Source organism: Enhydra lutris, unplaced genomic scaffold, assembly GCF_002288905.1.
Source record: "Enhydra lutris kenyoni isolate GAN:26980312 unplaced genomic scaffold, ASM228890v2 scaffoldscaffold33, whole genome shotgun sequence".
NCBI classification, from domain to species: domain Eukaryota; kingdom Metazoa; phylum Chordata; class Mammalia; order Carnivora; family Mustelidae; genus Enhydra; species Enhydra lutris.
Window position 1 is genome coordinate 15,501,546 of NW_019154117.1, and position 21,606 is coordinate 15,523,151.

A 21,606-nucleotide genomic window follows, 5' to 3' on the forward strand; every position below is an offset into this window, starting at 1 on the left:
GCGGCCTTCGGCTCAGGTCGTGATCTCAGGGTCCTGGGATCGAGTCCCGCATCGGGCTCTTTGCTCAGTAGGGAGCCTGCTTCCCTCTCTCCCTCTCCGCCTGCCTCTTTGTCTACTTATGATCTCTCTCTGTCAAATAAATAAATAAAATATTTAAAAAAAATAATAATAAATAAATAAATAAAAGAATTTCTTCCAAGAGCTTCTCTTCTTGATAATTTTCTTCTATTTTTCAACCAAGAAAAACATTGGAAAATGGGTCTGGTTTTTTTTTTTTTTAATGTTTTGTTGTGTGTTTTTTTAACCTTTCAGTGAGGAAAACAATTTATTTAAGAAATACACACATACCTTAAAACTTATTTTTGGTCTTTCCCCTTAGGTTTTGGTATTTAATTTAAGGGGCTGACTTCATATAAGATAAAGTATTTTGACACCTTGCCAAAAAACTTTTAGGCTATAAACATGCTAAATAGCAAGAAAATCTTAAACTGATTATTTTATTAAAGATGTAAGATTTGGTATACGGCAAGACTTTTAAATCAGTATACTAACACTGATAAATGCAAGTGAGTACAGGCCCTTTTAAAATTCAACAGATTCCTCTGAATGGCTATAATATCGTTTCAAGTTATTATGAAGTGAAGCTGATGTTCCAATGAAGTTCAAAACTGGCAAAGAATTTCAAAAGCAGCCACAAAATACTTTGTGCAAGGAAGCAGCACTGGAATTATATACAGGATTCCAAGGTGACCAGTTTGAACGTTAACACCCTACCCAGATGAGTATTTACATACCTATACTACTCAGTTGTGTTTTCACCTTAGGCTCATACTTGCTGACACACCACTATCCAACACAAATGATGAAAGCCATGTACGTAATTTTAAAAAGTAAAAAAGAGATAGAATTATTCTTAACAATATTTTATTTGACCTGATATATGCAAAATATTATCATTTCAACAAGCAGTCTATTTTTAAAAATTAATGAGGTATTTTACATTATTTTTGTCATACTAAGTTTTCACAATCTGGCAAATATTTTACACTTTTAGCACTATTCAGACTGGCCACATTTCAACGCTTAATAGCCAGCCACGTGTCGCCAGTCACTTTACTGAACTGCACAAGCCTATCAGGAAATCTCAGTAGGAAGTACACTGAGTGCCTTAGACACTAAGGCTTAGAGAATTAAGAGTGTCTTTGGAATTTCTTTATAATGGGATAAAAAAATGTAATAATCCAAATGATGTCCCCCTCCAAAATTAATTTTGATAAGCAAACAGGGTTAAAAACAAGGGTCAAGATCTCCACCTTTTGGGAAAAACCTACTGTTCAAATTACCTACTTTAAATATGAGCCCAGAAAAGATCATTTAAAGACATCAGTGTAACCTAGTAGCTAAGAGCACAAACTTTGCCACCAGACAGACCTGGGTTTGCATGATAACTCCACCACCCACTAACTCTGACCTTGATCTAAGTCTGTTTCCTCACTGGTAAAAGGCAGGGCTCTTTTTTTTTTTTTTTTAAAGATTTTATTTATTTATTTGACAGAGAGAAACCACAAGTAGGCAGAGAAGCAGGCAGAGAGAGAGGAGGAAGCAGGCTCCCTGCTGAGCAGAAAGCCCGATGTGGGGCTCGAACCCAGGACCTGGGATCATGACCTGAGCCAAAGGCAGCGGCTTAACCCACTGAGCCACCCAGGCGCCCCAAGGCAGGGCTCTTTTAAAAAAAATAGTAATAATAATAATAATAATTTATTTATTTATTTATTATTTATATTTATGGATGGGATTTATATTTATGGATGGGGGGATGCAGGAGAAGGGGAGAGAGAATCTAAAGCAGGCTTCATGCCCAGCACAGAACCCAATTTGGGCCTTGATCTTACAACCCTGAGCCAAAATCAAGAGTCTGATGTTTAACCAACTGAGACACCTACTGCCCCCAGGACTCTTTCAAATTCAGGATTAGTACTGTCATTGCTCAATACTGGTAGATATTATATCCCAAGAAAACTATGAATCATTCATTTTTCTTCTTAGGAATAGAAAAAAAAAACATTTCTGCTTACTTTCCATTAAAAATAGCTAAGCTAACAGGGCCAGCAGAGTAATGAATCTGCATGAAGTGACACCATCATGAGAAAACACATAAATATTTAATTAAGTAATACCTGGTTTTAGTTCAGTTCTCTGGTTAAAAACACCAAAACAAAACAAAAACAGACAAAATCCAACAACAACAAAAAGCCATCTGAGACAACTCAAAAAATATTCTGAGGTTCTAGGACAGAAAAAAGGTATCATTATTCTGCCTCAACTGAATCCTCAATGTAGAAAGGACATATTTGAGAAACTTTTCCTAAATGAGATTCCAAGGGTGAGGATAGGGACTATTCTGAGTGCCAGGAACCAAGGAGAGACATTTACTACATGAATTGAAGAGCCTTTTTAGCTTCTCCATGTTTTCATCATAACCTGTATCTTGGTAATTCACTGTAAATCTCTTAAAACCCAAAACCTCCATCTTTGGAGGCAGGAAAGAAGGGAGCTGGAGAAAACATGTTCCTCTCTTAAATTTGCAGAAGACAAGCAGCTCACGAACAAAACCAACAAAAGGAAGAAACGTAAGGATTCCTGGACTTTTGCCAAAAGAAAAGAGGAGGGACTGTCTTCTTGACGAAGGTATGCCTTCGGCCAAGCTTAGTCCTCGCCATGGGCCTACGGTGACTAGGAAGCAGAGATCTGCCAAATGCAGTCACTGCTGTGAAAGATACCGGTGTGTCTGAAAGATTCTAAGAAGGTTTCTCTGTCAGTCGGCTAAAAAAATTCTCCTTCCTTGCCTACCTACAATTTCCATATTTTCCTCTTATCAATCTGTGGCATACTGCAGTCAGTATGTTCTGGTAGAAAAGACAAGCCTATTTATAGGTGGGGTACCAAAATGGTCTAAGAGGAAAAGTTTTCAAAGTGCACAGTAGTTACCTCTGTATCAAATAGGTCTGGATGACTTATCATTCTGGTTTTTTTTTTTTTTTTAAGGTTTGCCACTGGCAACACACGAATATAACTGTAAATTCTAATTATTCTGTTTTCAAAACATAAGGGCTATCATTTGGTTGTTAAGTAAGCAGATTTTGAACATCTAAAAGCAATCCGAAGTCTTAAAACACCCCTCCTGTTTTCTAAATTCCAAGACAACTGGGGGTGGAAATATTTACAATTTAGAATTTCATCCAGAAATGCTCATCGTTTACTGTCCAAAGGTAATTTCTCACAACCACAGAAAAAGCTCTTTCCTAACTATCAAATTCTCATTTTATTGGGTTTTTCACCAAGAAGTCCTGCCAAAGGAACCTTAATTCACTTTTTGTCTAGCAAAGCATTTGGTAAATTCTCCATAATATACTTAAAACAATGGAAAAATGTGAGCTGGATCCCACGATGTAGTGCTTGAAGAGTTTGGTGAACTGAGCCCTACATTTGGTCTTTCTATTGCCAAAGCTTCTGGTAAGTCAACCCAGAACTGCCAAAAACCAGCTTTAATTCCTAAGTCTAGGCCAAACCTGTCCAATAAATATTACTAATGCCAGCCACAGACAAACTGTGAAATTTTTCTAGTGGCCACACTAAAAAAGTACAACGGGTAAATTTTCATTACATTTTACTCAACCCAGTATCTCCAAGTTCTTTCAATAGGTAATCAATACAAAAATTTTTGAGATCTTTGAAATCTAGAGAGTATTTTACACTGAAAGCACACCTCCCTTTGGACTAGCCACATTTCAAGTTTTCAGTTGTCCCACAGTTAGCGGAGGCCATGTTGAAGAGCGCAGATCTAGACAAATCAGATCTTAGGTGCAGAGATGGGGCAGGCCCGTTCCCCTCAAAATAGTAACTCTTAACACTCTTACATATGATCCTAGTATAGACGCTTTACTTTAGGGTCGAAATTAATTTTCAATAATAATCCTTTTTCACAGGATGCGATCTAACACTGTGAGTTATTAAATGCCGTTTCCCAAAACAGGGGCGGGGGGGGGGTTCCTTCCTCTCTACCAAAGTGCTTACCATGCCTACAGGCCGTCCAACTGATGGCCACCACATTGGTCACTCTCCTTAGAAAGAAATCTATCATGAATTGTAGAAGAAATCACCGTTAAGCCAAGGAAGGTGCGCTACACCTTTCTCCATTTGTCGTTGAACAGACCTATCGCGGTTCCCGGTTAAGAAAGCTCAAGTCCGTCGTGACCCACACTCCCGCTTTCCTCTTGCACAGGACAGGCACCGCCAGTGCAAGCCCACGTCTACCTCACCCCCTCATTTACCCAGGTGCTTTCAGGTGCTTGACCTCATGCTTGGCAGGTTTGGGGAGAGTCCCCAAACCTGCCAAGCATGAGGTCAAGGGCTCTGGGGCCCTTCCTGTGCAGCCCGGGAGTCCGAGTCCTTCCTGCAGCAGGGACCCCGGCTTTTCGCCTTCGGGGACGTCTTGAAGAACACGAGTCACGATGTGTTCCCTCCTGGGGCGCGCAGGGGCTGCGTTAAGGGTGACCCCCAGTCCCCTAAAGCCGCCCGCCCTCTGGAGAGGTCAGCCAGCCCCCGGCCCCTACCTGGCGCGGTGCTGCCCCCCAGTCTCCCTGCCGGGGCTCTGTGCGCCCCGCCCCGTCGTCGCCACCGCCCCTCGGGGGCCGGGCGCCCCGGGGCTCCTCCCCTGGCCCGCGAGGCCGCACCGGAGGCTGCTGCAGCGGCGGCTCGCCAGTCTCCAGGCCTCGGCCCTCACGCTGCACGCCGCCCGGAACGATGCTGTCCCGGCCGTCGCGACGCTTGCTGGGCGAAGCTGAAGGCTCAGTCATAGCCCCCGCGTCGATTTTGCGCTTTCGGGGCAGCTCCGGGACGCCGACTGGCTGCCCGGGATGGGAAGCCCCCGGCGGCGGGATCCAGAGCGGCGGCGGGGGCGGCGGCGGCTCCTCGGGAAAGTCGCAGAGCAGGAGCCGCTTCCAAGGCACGTGGAACGTCAGCGGCTCGGCCGCACGCCGCTTGGCCATGGGCCCCGGAGCCTCGGGCGGAGCCCGCCAGGCGCGGGAGGCCGAGCGCAGATAACTCTGCGGGCGGAGGGCGAGGGCGGGGCGCGCGAGGGCGGGCGAGAACCAGCCCAGGGCGAGGGAGCGCCGGGCAGGTGGGGCGGGCGGAGGGGGCGGGGCGGCTGGGCCCGGCGCAACCCCGAGCGCTGCCCTCCCTGCGCTCGAAGTACTGCCGGACGTTGGGGAGCTACCGCGAAGCGGCGGAGATTCGAACCTGCGCACAAGTGTGCGCGCGCGTACTCGCGCCGGCCAGGCGGAGCCGCTGGTTGGTGGAGACTGGCGGGGCGCGCTTCCGAACGCCCCCGCGGCCGGAAGTGCGCGCCCCGGGGGGAGGCGGGAAGGCGGCTGTCGCTTTATTAAAGGCCCAGTGGCATCGTTCCCCGGAGGGCGTGACCTTGTTTCCCCAAGGGCGGGGAGGGGCTATGCAAATCTCGAGCTTGGGGAAGCCGTGTAGGTTGAAGACATTCAGGATGTATTTGTTAATATTCCCTTGGAGTCAGTGGCCTCAGGGACGCTTGCAGGAGGTTGAAATCACCTCCAGGAGGTACACACTCTCAGCAAACCAGTGTTGAGAGGCACTGGCGCCACATTAAATGATCCTTTCAGGCGGACTGCTCTACAGGGGTGGGGACTGAGGGCAGTCGCTAAAGCCAACACGCAAAAACCAAGCAAAACAAAATCCAGCCAAGGGTATGTTTTGCAGTGACTGTCGTGGATTGGCACCACATTCTTCGAGGATCTTTTGAATAAAAATTCACTGATGAAGTTGCAGAGGACATGTGCAACTCATCCAAAATAGCTCATCCTAGAGCCAAGCCTTTCCTTTTCCCACTGAAACCTAAACTTGTTTGGCTCTTAAATTACGTGGGAAGCACACAGAGTTCCTTCCTTCTTATTCGGTGCGATGATCTGAAGTGAGATTCCAAGACCTTCCTTACAGCTGAATTTGTTGTCAAGCGAAGTGAGGGGGGTGAGAGCCGTGAATTTACTATAGCTTGTATTTTGATGGTTGGTAAAGATACAACCAAGTAAACAAAAATGAGGAAGAGAGCTGCATGATCTTGTAGAGATAGTGCAAGGAAGATAACTATTCCAACTGGTAAGTACTTAACCTATATTATTTACCCCATGCCAAGGTTGTGAGAACATAGGCAACAACTTACTAGGCACAGAAATATAATCTGCTCGATCTTTCCATTTCTTCTTCTTTGAAATTGATAACCTATCAATCTCAAAGAGCAGATCACACAGATCAGTTATGAAAGAACTTTTATTTGAAAGGTTTTGAGGATGTCCTTCCCCAAAATGATAGAAGTCGGGGTTAGCTAATAGAGAGGTCCACTCCTTTGTGGTCCTCATCACGGACACTCTGTTTTTCTAAACTGTGAAATACATCATATGTATAAAACACAAAGGAATGATAGTAAGATGCCCAGCACCTAGTTTTATATATAGAATATTACTTGGGCCAGAACATGACAAGGTCCTTATGTACTTCTCCTACTGGTGCCTTTCTCCCTTTCCTCCATTCTAGGTAATTGCTGTTTTGAATTTTGAATTAACCATCCCTTTGCGTTACTTTGTAATTTTCTCATTTGTGTTTGTGCTCCTAAATAACATTTTTGGTGTTGCTGAGTTTGTTTTTTTAACACTTTATGGAGCCATAACTGACATAAAATAAAATGCATGTATTTAAAGTGTGTACTTTGCTGAATTTTGACATATGTATATTCCTGTGAAACCATAGCCATAATTAAGAAAATACACATCTCCATCACCCCCATTTGCCCTTTTGTGATTCCTTTCTCCTCCCCTGGTTCCTTCCAGGGGAATGTAACCACTGCTTTACTTTCTGTCATTATAGATTAATTTGCATTTTCCAGAGTTTTATATAAATGGACTCACAGTGTATAGTGTTCTTATTTGATTCTTCAGCACAATTATTTTGAGCTTCTTTCATGTTACCACATTTTCATTCCTTTTTATTTCTCAGTACTTCTGAGAGTGGCTGTATCCCAATTTGTTTCTCCATTCACCTGTTAATGGACATGCAGGTTGCTTCCAGTTTGGGGCTATACAGATCAAGCTGCTGAGAACATTTGTGTGTAAGGCTTCTTACGGACATAAGATTTATTTTCTCTTGGGTACATACCTAGGAGTAGAATGGCTGGACCATGTGGTAGGTGTCTTTAACTTTCTAGCAAATTGCCAATTGTGGTTATAACATTTTACTTTCCCCTCAGCAGTGTATGAGAGCTCCATTTCCTACACATTCTCTCCAACAATTGGTATGGTCAGACTTTATTTTTAGTCCTCATGTATCTTATTATGGTTTTAATTTACATTTCCCTAATGACTAATGTTGTTGACTAATGATAGTTTATTTGCTATCTGTATCTCTCTTTTTTTTTTTAAACAATTTATTTGTGAGAGAAGGTGAGAGAGAGAGATCATGAGAAGGGAGAAGGGTAGAAGGAGAAGCAGACTCCCTACTGAGCAGGGAGCCTGATGTAGGACTCGATCCCAGGACCCTGGGGTCATGACCCGAGCTGAAGGCGGGTGCTTAACCGACTGGGCCACCTGGGCACCCTATCTGTATCTCTTCTTTGTAAAATGTTCAAATCTTTCGTCTACTTAAAATATTGAGTTCTTTCTTTCCTATTTTCCTTATATTTTTGTGCATGTAATTTTCATTCATTTCATATCATTGACTATGATATTCCATCATATGAACGTACTCTATTGATAAACATTTGAAGGTTTTGGGTTTTTTTGTTTGTTTTTGTTTTTCAGATTTTTTCAGATTTTTGCATCATGTGCAGTGAGCATACTTGTTGATGATTTTTTTAAATTGAAGTCTAATTGACATGATATATCCTATTTTCAGGTATACATTATAGTGATTTGATATTTTTATACATAATGAAATGATTCCCATGATAAGTGTGGTTACCATCTGTCACCATACAAAGTCATTACAAAATTATTGACTATTCCCTGTGCAGTACATTGCATTTCCTGATTCCTAGTTTGACCTATAGATATTTGTTAACTTTGCAAGTATCAGAGGTTTTCCTAGATATTTTTCTTCTTGATTGCTAGTTTAATTCCTTTCTCATTTAATTCATTATTGTGTAATTTTCATCCTTTTAAATTTATTGAGATTTATTTTATGATCCAGCCTACGAATTATCGTGGTATATGTAACGTGTTCTTGGAAAGAACATAATATCCTGCATGTATTTGGCGTAGTATTTTATCAATGTCACTTAGGTCACAGTGGTTGGTAGTGTTTCTCAGATATTATATGTCTTTATAGATTTGGGGTTTCTTGTTTGGAGGGGGATTTTTTTAATCTAAATGTTCCATGAATTGTTAAGAAATAGGTGTTAAAATATCCAATTAGGACAGTAGATTTTTCTGTTCCTCTTTTTAGTTCTCAGATTTCGTCTGTGTATTTTGAAGCTCCATTATTAGGCACACATATATTATGTGTGTGATGTATTAACCCTTTGTTCTTATGAAATATCCTTTTTTATCTCTGGTAATGCTCTTAAATTTTGAAGTCGTCTTTGATAGTAGTTCCAGCCCTCTTATGCTTACCATTTGCACAGTACATCTTTTTTTTTTTCCCCCATCCATTTACTTTCAGCTTATCTGTCTCCTTACATTTAATGTTTCTCTTGGAAACAACATATATAGTTGGATTTTGCTTTTCTGACATTATGACAGTTTTTGTATTTTATTTTATTAAAGATTTTATTTATTTATTTGACAGAGAGAGAGATCATAAGTAGACAGGCAGGCAGAGAGAGAGAGAAGCAGGCTCCCTGCCGAGCAGAGAGCCTGATGCGGGACTCAATCCCAGGACCCTGAGATCATCACCTGAGCCAAAAGCAGAGGCTTAACCCACTGAGCCACCCAGGCACCCCCATTTCTGTATTTTAATTGGAATGTTTAGTGCTTTAACAGTTGATAGAAATTATTGAGATGACTGGATTTAGACCTAGTCTTCTACTACTTATTTTCTCTCTGTTCCTTTTCTTTTTTTGACTCCGTACCCCCTTTCCAGAACTCTTTTGGATTAATTCAGAATTGCTTTGAATTTAATTTTAATTTAATCCATTAAATTAAATACCTGTTTGTATGAAATTTTCAGTGATTGCTCCAAGGATTGCAATATACATCTTTAACTTTCCACAGCTGACTTCAAGTTAACACTGTTCCACTTCATGTAAAGCAGAAAGCTCGCAGCCCCTCACTCCCACCCTCACCCCATCCAGGGGCACTTTTATATGGACCCAACGGGATTTTCTTCCTGCCCTATAATTCTGTCTAAGCAACTCTGATTTCTTTCTCCAGCACTTCTTATGGGTAATGACTCAGAACTCATCCTTACTAATAGCAAAGCAACAAAGAAGGAAACTTTTCATGTCTTCGTGGTAAAGAAGGGATGCGCACTCACTAACGTTCTGCTTATCTTGAAATTTGCCTGTTTCGGACTGATTAAAGCCCTACAGCAGTTTAGGGTGGGGAAGTGGTTTAAAAACATTTTTTTAGCAACTACATACTTGCCGGACGTTTTCCATCTCATTTAATCCTCGGAACTCCATAGCAGGTATTACTGCAAATTTAATAGATAAACCTCACCCCAGAGCACGAGACCCTTGCCAACTTTTCAGTGAATCCAGCCCTGACCACCCTATTTAAAATTTCAACTCACTCAGCACTGCCCAGAACTCCTGAGATTCATGTTGCCTGATTTATTTGTTTGTTTGTTTGCTTATAGCACATATCACCTTCCAATCTATTACATGACTCACTTACTTACTATTCTTACTGTGCCCTTCTCTAGGAAGTAAGCTCCTTTAGGGTAAGGTTCTTCTTTTTTTTTCCTTCACTTGTGATATACTCGAGCACCTAGAACAGTGCCTGACATATATCAGGTGCTCAGTACCTGATTGTTGAATGAATGACTGTTCGTCATTTTCGCTTGCATGTTCCACAGGCATCTCCTCGTCCAATCTTGTGTCCCCCCGTGTATCCCATCATTTATCCAACCAGGTACTCATATCAGAAGTATAACTGGACCATGGAAAATTCTAGAGTTAACACAGTAAACAAAACAAAAATCCGTTTCGTGACTCCCCAAGTGAAGCTTATATTGAGGGAGATAGACAGGAAACAAGTACATCTGTCTGATGCTGAAGAAGAACGGAGCAGAGTAAGGATGGGTGAGGTTACCTTAAGCGGTCAAGAAGGGTTTTTCCCAGATAAGGAGACTTTTGAGCAGGGACCTGAGGAAAATCAGGGGTGAGTTGAGCATTTATGGTGACTGATTGTAGGCGGAGGTAATGAGTGCAAATGTGCTAAAGTAAGAGCACATCTGGCTTGAGCTTGGGACAGCAGAAAAGCCAGTGTGGACTTTTTTCCCATAGTGTTTTGGCTAGTTTCTATTGCTGTGATTTGAAGCTCACAAACCTTTTCTTTTCTCACGTCTTTTCTGCTGTTAATCTCATAGGCTGTATTTTTCATCCCAGACAATGTGTTTACTATCTCCAGAAGTTCAGTGTAAGTCTTCTGTGCATCCCTGTATAGCTTTCTGAACATACAGAACAGTTACACTCATGTTTTAATGTCCTTCTCTCCTAATTCTAACATCTTTATCGGTTCTGGGTTGGTTTCCATTGATTAGTCTCTAAGGGTGTTTTGTTCTGTGTCTGCATACATGGCAATTTTTTATTGGATACCAGGTATTACAGGTTTACTTTGTTGGTCCTTCTTGCTCTGGCCTTGGGAAGTTACTTCACACACATGCCTTCATCAGTACTCTGTAGATCAGTGTTCGGAGGTGGGAGGGGGCTCTACTCTGATCTCCTGAGTGCTGTGTGTGTGTAATTCCCTCCTCTCAGGTACTCTGTCCTGCAAACTCTAGCTGCCTTGGTTTCCCCGACGGTCAACATCCCATCACATCACATCCTCAGTTCAGGCACACTGCCAGGCTTGGCAGGAAATGCCTTTTACTTTGACTTCAAGGTTACATTGTTGTATAACTTTTAACTTTGAGATATGCCTGCTTCCTTGTTTGTTGTAGGAAATTGTATTTATTCATTATATATAAGTATATTATATGCTGTGTATTAATATATATAATATACAAAAGGAAATTCATCAACCCTGTAATGTTCAGACCATTGACTATGACATACCTGATCTTATTCTGTAAGAACTCAACCAGTATAAAGAAAATTGTGGGGGTGCCTGGGTGGCTCAGTGGGTTAAAGCCTCTGCCTTCAGCTCAGGTCATGACCCCAGGGTCCTGGGATCGAGCCCCACATCGGGCTCTCTGCTTAGCAGGGAGCTTGCTTCCTCCTCTCTCTCTCTGTCTGCCTCTCTGCCTACTTGTGATCTGTCAAATAAATAAATAAAATCTTAAAAAAAAAAAAAGAAAATTGTGTAAATTTCCTTGCAGACTGGAAAAATACCAGTTTTCCTCTTTGTACTAATTAAGGTACGAGTAAATGGTGATTGTAGCAGGAACACTTGAAATATGTAATACAGATTCTTGATCCTATCTGCATGTGTATTTGATAAGTTCTTTTCTTCTTTTAGGTCTCAGCTCAATTAATCATGTCTTTAGGAAAGTCTTCTCTTAAGTTAGCATCTCCATACTGCTCAGAGTACCCTGTTCTTGTCCCTTATGATGGTGACCTCAGTTCTTACAATTAGCTAATTACTTGTTTTTGTTGTTGTTTTGTAATTACTTGTTTGACACCTTTCCTCGCTATGTAAGCTCTGGTGGGAAAAACAGTAACTTCTGACCTTTGATCAAGCCTTATTCCTGACACAATGCAGATTCTCAGTGTTTGTGGGGTGAAGGAAAAAGTGAAAACCGCACAGTAATTAGTGAGGCTGGGATACTGACCAGGTCTGTGTTCCTGCACTCGGTTTCTTCCTTCCCAGATGTCTGTGATAGTGAAGAGCAAAACAAACAAAAAACCAAAGACTTTAATGTAGTTTTCAACATCAGCTTGGCCACCATTAAAATATTTAATAACGCGTTGTGTTAGTGAAGATATTGAGAAACAGATACCTTGTTTTAAATGTAACCTTTTAAGAGAGCTATCTGACAAAATCTATGAAAATTTTAAAATGCGCTTCTCAGGGGCGCCTGGGTGGCTCAGTGGGTTAAAGCCTCTGCCTTCCGCTTAGGTCATGATCCCAGGGTTCTGGGATGGAGCCCCTCATCGGGCTCTCTGCTTAGCAGGGAGCCTGCTTCCTTCTCTCTCTGCCTGCCTCTCTGCCTACTTGTGATCTCTCTCTGTCAAATAAATAAATAAAGTATTGAAAAAAGTTCTCCTAAAATGCACTGCTCACCCTCAGGAATTTACACCAGAAGTATGAATGTGTCCGCTGAGAATGGACACAAAGCAGTATGTACTGGGACTACTCATTGTAATATAAAGCTGAATAGCAAAAGGTTGAAAACAATCTAAATGTTACTCGTTAGCATTGTGTGTCTGTGTGTGTGTGTATTATACATACAGACATGCAGATTTTATTAAAGGAATTTACATGTATGGATTAGAACAATTGGTAAAACGTATTTAGTCAAAAAAGTAAGGTTCGCATGTATATACACATATTTACGTGTACATTTTTTTGGTATTGCATTGTCTGGGTTGCAAATTTCTTTACTATAGGCCAGCACTTAGTCTCTGCCTTCTGTTATCTTCTGTTGGGAGCAATTTCCCGTGGTTTTTTGCATTTCAGCATATTTTGCAAGCAGAGGTACTGGCTAACTTTATTCTAGGTTATCTTTTCAAGGATATATGTACAGTGAACAGGCTTGGAAGACAGAGACTGTCTCCTGGAACAAAAGGTAGGTTTATTTACCATCTAGCATAATATCTTCTCCTGGGGCAAAGTCAGTCACACTTACTGCTTGCCCATCATGAGAGAGTAAGATTTCCAAAGCTCAGGGTTCTTCTGTAATACAACCCAAAGCTTGTGCCAAGTGTCACCTAGCACTGTCTTGTGTCATTCTGTGAGATTTGGGTCTCAGGGTACTGGGCAAAATTAATACTTGGGCTAATGCTATTGCTGTGAGTTATAAATTCTCCTTTGAACTTTGATGTAGGAGTTTTGTGTCAAAAGTGGCTGTTTTATAAGCTAAGAAATCTGCAGAAATTTTTCCATTTTGGCAGTTGTGGATTAGCAACTCAGTTTGGAACAGTTGGGAGTCTCTTACACAAAGGATGTCTGCACTTCTCTAAGTTTTTTTTTTTTTTTTTTTCATGGCCTTCCATTGCTCAAGACAAAGACTTCGGGTAAAGCAGGAGACTGGAAGGGACACTGTTTCTTTTTAGGGAGCAGTGGAAGCAAACCCCCTCTGCCTTAGGGAGGGGGTAGGAAAACCTCTTATCCCCAGGACAATGGTAAAGATCCTTAGAGGAAAAATAAAAGCAAAAATCAGGACATTCTTGCTCAAAACCAACTATAAATACATGGGGAAGAGGATGGGAATGTTGAGAAAAACCCACTTATGAGGCCTAGGTGACAGCGGCTGCCTAAGACTGGGGCTACACTAAGACAACAAGAATTCCCATTTTCACTACCGTGAACCTAGCACAGACTCACAAGGAATGGTAGTCTACCCCTCGGTTGGAGGTAGGAGCACGTAGCAAAAATTCCTCTGCGGCGCAGGCACGCAGACACAGCTGAATGCCGGAGAGGGGTGCAACAACACTGGGAAAAACCGTCTGGCATCCTGTCCCCTACTCTAAGCACAAGGGAAAAACAAGATACTGCCAGCAGACGCTGAAGCCAGTGATGCACTGCTTGCTGATAAAATGCAAACCCAACTTACCTTCTTGCAAGATAGACTCAGCCTACCATACCAGCCTATCAGGCTCATATTTATACCTGGGCATAAATACTGTTTATCTCAGTTTGTTGTTTGTTGTTTTTCTACACAACAGATCGAATTCAATACCGGAAGACTCAGGAAAAAAGCAACAGGGGGAAACAAACAAAACGTGAAGAAATGAAGCAATTAATAGAACTAGACTCAGAGCTGAGCAGGATATTGGGGTTGTCAGTCTTTATCAATCAAGCTCCTGTAACATATTAAAGGATATGGTGGAAATGGTGAACAACATGTATTGACACACAGGGAATGTCAGCAGAGAGTTAGAAATTATAAATTATTGGGGCGCCTGGGTGGCTCAGTGGGTTAAGCCTCTGCCTTCGGCTCAGGTCATGATCTCAGGGTCCTGGGATGGAGCCCCGCATCGGGCTCTCTGCTTGGCAGGGAGCCTGCTTCCCCTCTCTCTCTGCCTGCCTCTCTGCCTACTTGTGATCTCTTTCTCTGTCAAATAAATAAAATCTTTTTTAAAAATTATAAATTATTTATATAATCTTAATTATATAATTATAAGTTTAAGTGGAAATGCTTGAAATAAAAAGCCTAACAGATAAAAATTCTTAACAGGCTCATTATTAGAATGGGCACAGATGAGGAAAGATTCAAGGAACGTGAAGATAAGGAAACATAAAGAGGAAACATAAAGAAGAAGAAAAAAAGTAAAAACTAAATAAAAATAAAAAACAAACACCTGAACAGAGCATCCAGGAATTGTAGGACAAGAACAAGCCATCTAATGTACATCCAATAGAAGTCCCAGAAAAGGGAGTACGGCAGAAGGAATAATTGAAGAGGTAAGATTCTTCAGAAATAGTAACATCGACCAAACAGATGTAACAGGGTAAATTGCAAAAGCAAACCAAAACACACATGCATAGACAATCCCAACTGCTGAAAACGGAAAGCAGCCAGTTTTAAGAGAAACCCATTCAGAGAGACAAAAATAAAAATGACAGCAGCGTACTCCTCTAAACAATGGTGGTCTGTAAAGAATAAAGGTCAACCTAGAATTCTGTACTCAGCAAATCTTTTACAAAATAAAACTTGAGAGAAAGGATTTTTCAGACAAAATCTAAGAGAATGCATTGCCAGCAGACCTGCAATGAGAAAAGTTAAGGGAAGTTTTTCAGGTGCAAGTATGTCTAACGGATGGAAACTTGGATGCACACGAGGAAGTGAAGAGTGTTTTGTCACAAATCACCCCAAAACTCTGTGGCTTACAACAATAAACCTGATCCATTTTCTCAACCTGTGGGTCAGGAATTCAACATCAGCTTAGCTGGTTCATTTAGGGTTGCTGACCAGAGTTGCTCACCTGGTTGCAGTCAAGATGTTGGTTGGGGCTTCATCGAAGTCTTGACTAGAGCCGGGGGGCCCACTTTCAAGCTCATTCTACACATGTAACTGTTTGGAGAAGGCCTTCTTTCTTCACCACGTGGAACTCTCCATGGGGTTATTTGAAATGTCCTCATGACATGTATTATTGTCTCCCATAATGCCAAGTGATCCGACTGAAGAATGGAAGTCCTTCATGACTTGCAAAAATTTTTACATTCTTGGCAATTGTGGGTTACCATTCTCAGTATGGAAAAGTCTCAGACACGGGTTGTTTGCACTCACAAGATTTGGTTTTTCTCATGGCCTTCCATTGGGTGATCAAGAGAAAGACTTGGAGCAGGTCAGGAGGCCAGGCCTCCTGGCTTACGATATGATATCCAGGATAGCTGCTGCTGAGGGGGGGGTTCATGTAAGTCACACGTTTCTACCTGTCTCTTCATTAGAAGTGAGCCACTGCAGCCCACACTTCAGGAGGGAGAGGAATGAGGCTATACTGAAGGGAGAGGTTATCAAGAGAATCTTTAGAGGGGCACCTGGGTGGCTCAATGGGTTAAAGCCTCTGCCTTCAGCTCAGGTCATGATCTCAGGGTCCTGGGATCAAGTACTGTATCGCATCGGGCTGTCTGCTCAGTGGGGAGCCTGCTTCCCTCTCTCTCTCTCTGCCTACTTGTGATCTCTGTCGCTGTCAAATAAATAAATAAAATCTTAAAAAAAAAAAAAAAAGAGAGGGGCGCCTGGGTGGCTCAGTGGGTTAAAGCCTCTGCCTTCGGCTCGGGTCATGGTCCCAGTGTCCTGGGATCGAGCCCCACATCGGGCTCTCTGCTCAGCAGGGAACCTGCCTCCTCTCTCTCTCTGCCTGCCTCTCTGTCTACTTGTGATCTCTGTCTGTCAAATAAATAAATAAAATCTTAAAAAAAAAAGAGAATCTGTAGAGAAATCTTTAAAGCAGCACACACCAGAAACTATAAAAATGAAGATAAGTAAAAAATATATTTCTGTTTTTATTGCTACAAAAGAATTCAGTTAAAGCATAAATAGTAACCATGTATTCTGGGGTTTATTATGCACATTAAAGTAAAATGTGTGACAATAGCAGGAATGCTGGAAGAAAGGAATTGGAAGTATATTGTAGGAGTGGTAATACAACTATATATTCAGTGGTATAACACTTTGAAGGTGGACTGAGAATAACAATGTATACTGGAAGCCCTAAGGAAACCACCGAAACTTCTTTTTGCAAAGAGCTGTAACTCATAAGCCGGTAGTGGAAATGAAATCAAGAAAATAAGTCCAGAAATAAATGAGAAAGGAGGAAAAAAGAAGAAATGGAACAAGTAGAAAACTAGCAAAATGGTAGGTTTAAATTCACCCATGTCAGTAATTGCTTTAAAATGTAAACGGTTTAAATATCCAATTACAAGACAACAACAACAAAGAAAGACAATCAGAATGAATAAAAAGGCAAGATCTAGGTACACACTATCAATAAGAAACCCATTTTAGAAATAAATCAGAAAGTTGAAAAGTAGGATTTTTTATTAAGTGCTTGCAAAAACTGGCATGCTTCAAGGTCTATAGTTCAGTAACAGAATCATGCCAATGTCCATTTCATGGTTTTGATTACTGTCTTGTAGTTATGTGAAATGTTACTTTGGCGTGAAAGCTGGAGGGCACACAGGAACCCTCTACTTTTGGGTAACTTCTCCTGTCTTCTGGCAGCATGCATGAAACTAATAGGCTAAGTCACTCACTCGTCAAAAGGGTTAAGACCAAGCCCCAGACTCCACAGTTTTGCTGACAAGTCTGGGGTGCTGACAAGACTTGGCATTCCAGATTTGGAAGGACAAGGTCCTACAGGCCAGTTCAGGAATATGAGAAATTCTAGGATACAGCAGCAGATGCTCTTACCTACATGGTTAATATGGCATGAAAGTAATGAGGCCCTTGTGTTCTGCAGTGATGAACAGCTAGAGGTGGGTTTGAGATAAGTCACCCAAACGGCACCCAAATTTGCTCACTCTTCCCAGCAGGAAGAGATAGGGATGTTATCACCATAGAGCAGCATGCCCTGTGGCCCCAGCCAGAGGCAATAAGGCTGCATCTGCTGACAGAGTCCTCAACTGAGATTAAAGTCAGCAATGAGGAATCTGCTATTCAATACAGAGGACCTGAAAACAGACGGCCGTTTGGTTGAACTGAGTGTAGGTGGCCCCTCGAAAGTGAGGAAGAAACCTTGCCTATCAGTGCAAAGTCTTGCCACAGCCAAACGTGGCTGGCAGTGAAGTTGGGGCTCTGGGTGCCAGGATGGCCAAAGCCAGAAGACTGGGCTGGACAGCACAATGGCATGTGCTCGAGCACCAAGTAAAGGGCCCTAGGGGCTGGGCATGCATTGGATGCCGGAAGCACACGGGGGAGGAAGCAGCATCCTGCTCGGACATTAACTCTGGAGTCAGGTCAATGGAGAAAATCAAGACTTCCCTCCCACCATTTCCTCCCCCTGTCTCCGTGGACTTGCCTCCCAGCTGGAGGCAACTTGGTCTCCTGGCTGCTGTGCTGTAGCCCATAATGCACGTGTTAAACTTCTTGGTTCTGTGATCCTATAGGGGAGAAAGACACTTGAATTGAACTGATAGTATGGACAGGGCTTGTGATGGGAAGGAAGGTGTGGAAAATTGTTAGCGGCTCATCTGAGCCAGGGAGAGCTGGTGGCTAACTAAGCGGGTGAATACAAGAAGCCAAGACTAAACTCACAGTCAAACCACAGGGAGCTTCTGCTCCATTTTCATCCTGGGACAGCACAGTCAGGGGTCAGCAGGGTCTGCACAGACATGGTAGCGGTTTCATTGCTAAAGGAAGTCCAGACAGGCTCCTGCAAGCTTGCAGACCTGGAGGGTGGGGTGGAAGAGGAGGAGGACCTAGGAGTGGGTAAAGTACTGAGTGGGAGTATAGAAATGTGGTTTCCAAGTTTTCCCCTTTCCCTGCTCCTATTAGCAGGTGTCAGCAGAGGCACCTGAGGAAGGCTTATCCCAAAGCTGCTGACAGGCACTGGGCCAGGGCTGCCACTGTGCATAGGAGCCTGCATTTCTGACTGTAAGTCCCACTAGAGACTGCAGTGCAGCAAGTCTGGTCCAGCGAGGCCAGCTTTGTTCCATGAACCTGCCAGGTAAAGCCTTTGTAATGACCTAGGTTCAGGCCTGAAAAAAAAGAAAAAAGAAAAATCGCAGTTGTTTTTCCTAAGGAGTCAGACACCTCAAAAATAACCTCTCACTGAGGCCCTTTGGGCCAATTCAGTACATGTATCATGGATCTGATGTATTATTCGCCTGCACATTTCCTTCCACTTAAGGGTCCCGGTCAAGGGCTGTTCCTTCCTGGGTGGTCCAGCAGAAATAATACTGAACTCCAGGAGAGAGAACCCACGGCTTCAAAGACTTACTGGCTGCCTAAATTCTCACAGGCATAGCCAAGTACTACAACGGAATCAAATGCCAGACAATCACCAAAGACACCTTTGTACAAAAGAAGGAAGTTATTAATCTGCTACTAAGCTTTTGAGACTGAATGCCTCGTTGGGTTTGATGTTCTCATTTGGAGGTGAGTCAGTTTGGACTTGATGACTACCAAAGTGAAAAGAACCCAACAAGCCTTCCAAGTCAAAACAAATAGCATATTCAAGGGTGTAGCTGGCCTGGCCCTAGCAGCTTTTTGGTGCTATGAGAAAAGGGCAGCTATTCCTTTGGAGGTAAACTTAATGCCCCACTCTGCCACCTAAAGCAAAGTCGTTGGTTCAATGGGACTCTGGACTCACAGACATTAGCTGAACTCCTGAGCCTAGATCCCCGGTTGGCTATGTTGAAACCTAGCAGGGTCCCATGCGCTGTAGCCACTCAGGCCTCAGTGGCGGCCCGGTAAATCCAGAAGCAGGTCCTTCCTATCAGTAGCTAGAACTCAAAGCAGTGCTCTGAGACCGGCCAGACCTCCCACTTATGGAGCTCGACACAGTTTTATGAACTTTTGGATGGTTGCCAATGACCTGTCTGGTATACCAGCTGAAAACCTAGACTGGCAGATTAAAGATACCTCTCTTTGGGCATTACACTTAAATAAATTGTTCAACTTCTGTAATAGTTAAAGAAATGAATATTAAAATTAGATACTTTTTCCTGTCATACTGCCAAAAATGACAAGTTTAGCAAAACCTAGTACTGGCCAGAGAATGGATGCAAAGTTATTCCAAAACACTATCAGTGGCATGGAAAATGTTCATCATTTTTTGAAAGGCAAGTTGACTGAAAATGCACATGATTTTGGCTGGCTGGATGATTCTGCTTCTGTGCATCCAAGAGAAATAATCCAACTCTATAAGAGGCAGGTACTAGCAAGTTTCTACAAGTGAGAGTAACCCTCCATTAAGTTTTGTCTGTGCCTTCTCTCCCGTTACCTACCATTTTAATTTCTTTACAATTCCCAGCAAACTTTAATATTCAAGAATGGATACATACATACCTGTCATCTTTGAATCCCCCCAGGATTCCACTGAAACGTTTTCTTTTCACCATAACATTAAAACTAATGTCCTGGGACTTATCTTCATCTTTTTCTATCACTGTACAGCAGTCAACACGGAGTGAAATTACACTGTCTATCTACCAGGTGCTTTCACATAGGATACCGCACACAGCAGCACATGACCACCTTAAACCCTCTGAAGTAAGTGGTATCAATCCTCTTACAGATGAGGCAACACACTCAGAGCATCTTGCCTGAGATGGCCAACAACAGTTCAGGGGAACAAACCCAGAGTAAGCGCCAAGTCCATCGGTTCTGCTACTAATGGCTGGTCCTGGAACTCTCTTGTACTGGTGTCCTTTAGAGTTACTTTCTGTTATTTAACAAAACCAAAGACCAAGATTAAATAGTATTAAGGCCTAACATACTCAAAGACCAAGTACTCTTATTATCGACTTTCTAGAAGCATATAAGAATAAGCTCATCTAAGGCTAAGGATTCAAATTCCCACTTCTACTGACTTAGATGGAAACAACCAAGCAAATACTGTTTCGTAGCAATTGGCAGACTTTAATATTCAAGAAAAATTAAGTCCATCATACACGTTAAAAATATAGGAAATTTCATGCAGACATGAAGCTTCCAATTCAGCCTTTGTGGCAACTTTTAGAATGAGAATTACATATAAATACAGTACATTTTACAGTTCCCAAACTTCATAATTTTATACTGTGATTTATACAGCTTCTCTTTATATTTTACATTTCCCATCTTGCTCACTTGATTAAAATACCCTAACCTGCACCGCTTCAGAATATGGAAAAAAGGGGGGGAAGCAAGCACAATGACCTATCTCCTCCTGCTTTATGAAAATGAAAACATTTGTATATCGAGCTAATATAAGGAATTAGAACAAAAAATTTTAAGGCTTATATACTTTAGTAGCTAGGACTACACATAAGAAATAGAAAATTAAATCCTCCAGTGACACTTCTATTATTGACTGATACCACAATTTTCAAGTTTCGAATATATTAACTACAAAAGCAATGAGAAAAAAAGTGATGCAGATTTATGTAGAATATTTGAAAAACAGTAGTCATGATAGGAGAAGTTAAAAACAAATGAAATAACTGATTTCAGAATTAACGAAAAGCTAAGCTGTAATTTAGAAATATAAGTAATATTATTAAAGAATAAAACCTGATAGCCAAAATTTTAAGTAATAAAGCCGAGTCCTTGCTACCAATATATTTTTGCCTCTATGAGAAAAAACAAGATCGTTTGATCTGATACAAGTAAAATAGTGAATACCAGTCAGTGAATAAAAAGCCTTTCGACATTACTCAAAAACAGCCTGCATTCCTTTCCTTTCAGTGGATTTTTTAAATACTTAGGATCCTTTTAAACTTTTTTTTTTTCCTGAAACAAAAACAAATTTGGACTTTTCCCCCTACCAATTAATTGAAAATTCATTCACATGGTAGTTAATGAAAATTTTAATAACTGAACATCTGCCAAGTATTGAGGGTAGAGGGAGACACAAAAAAGAGAAATAGTTTTTGGTTTTGTTTTGTTTTTTTTAAACTCAAGAGGCTAAGACCTCCAGAATTTAGCAAGTCAAATAAACTTCACAGAGCCCTTTACTGCATAACAGGAGCAAAGGCCACAAGAGCTCCCTCACTGTCCACGGAGAAGCTCCTACTAATAAGATGCCAAATTGCGTGGACTCCCCCAACCTAACAAAAA

At 41.8% G+C, this 21,606-nt stretch overlaps 1 protein-coding gene across 1 annotated transcript in view; it reads right to left on the reverse strand.

The window, feature by feature from the left end:
• The window catches only part of LOC111153585 (chromosome unknown C9orf40 homolog), a 6,143-nt gene extending 1,039 nt beyond the window's left edge, over positions 1-5,104 (reverse strand). Inside the window, exon 1 of the mRNA XM_022512711.1 lies at positions 4,614-5,104. Coding sequence (XP_022368419.1) covers positions 4,614-5,048 — 435 coding nt within the window. The 5' untranslated portion in view covers positions 5,049-5,104. The remainder of the gene's footprint in view (positions 1-4,613) is intronic.
• Between the last annotated feature and the right edge of the window lie 16,502 nt (positions 5,105-21,606).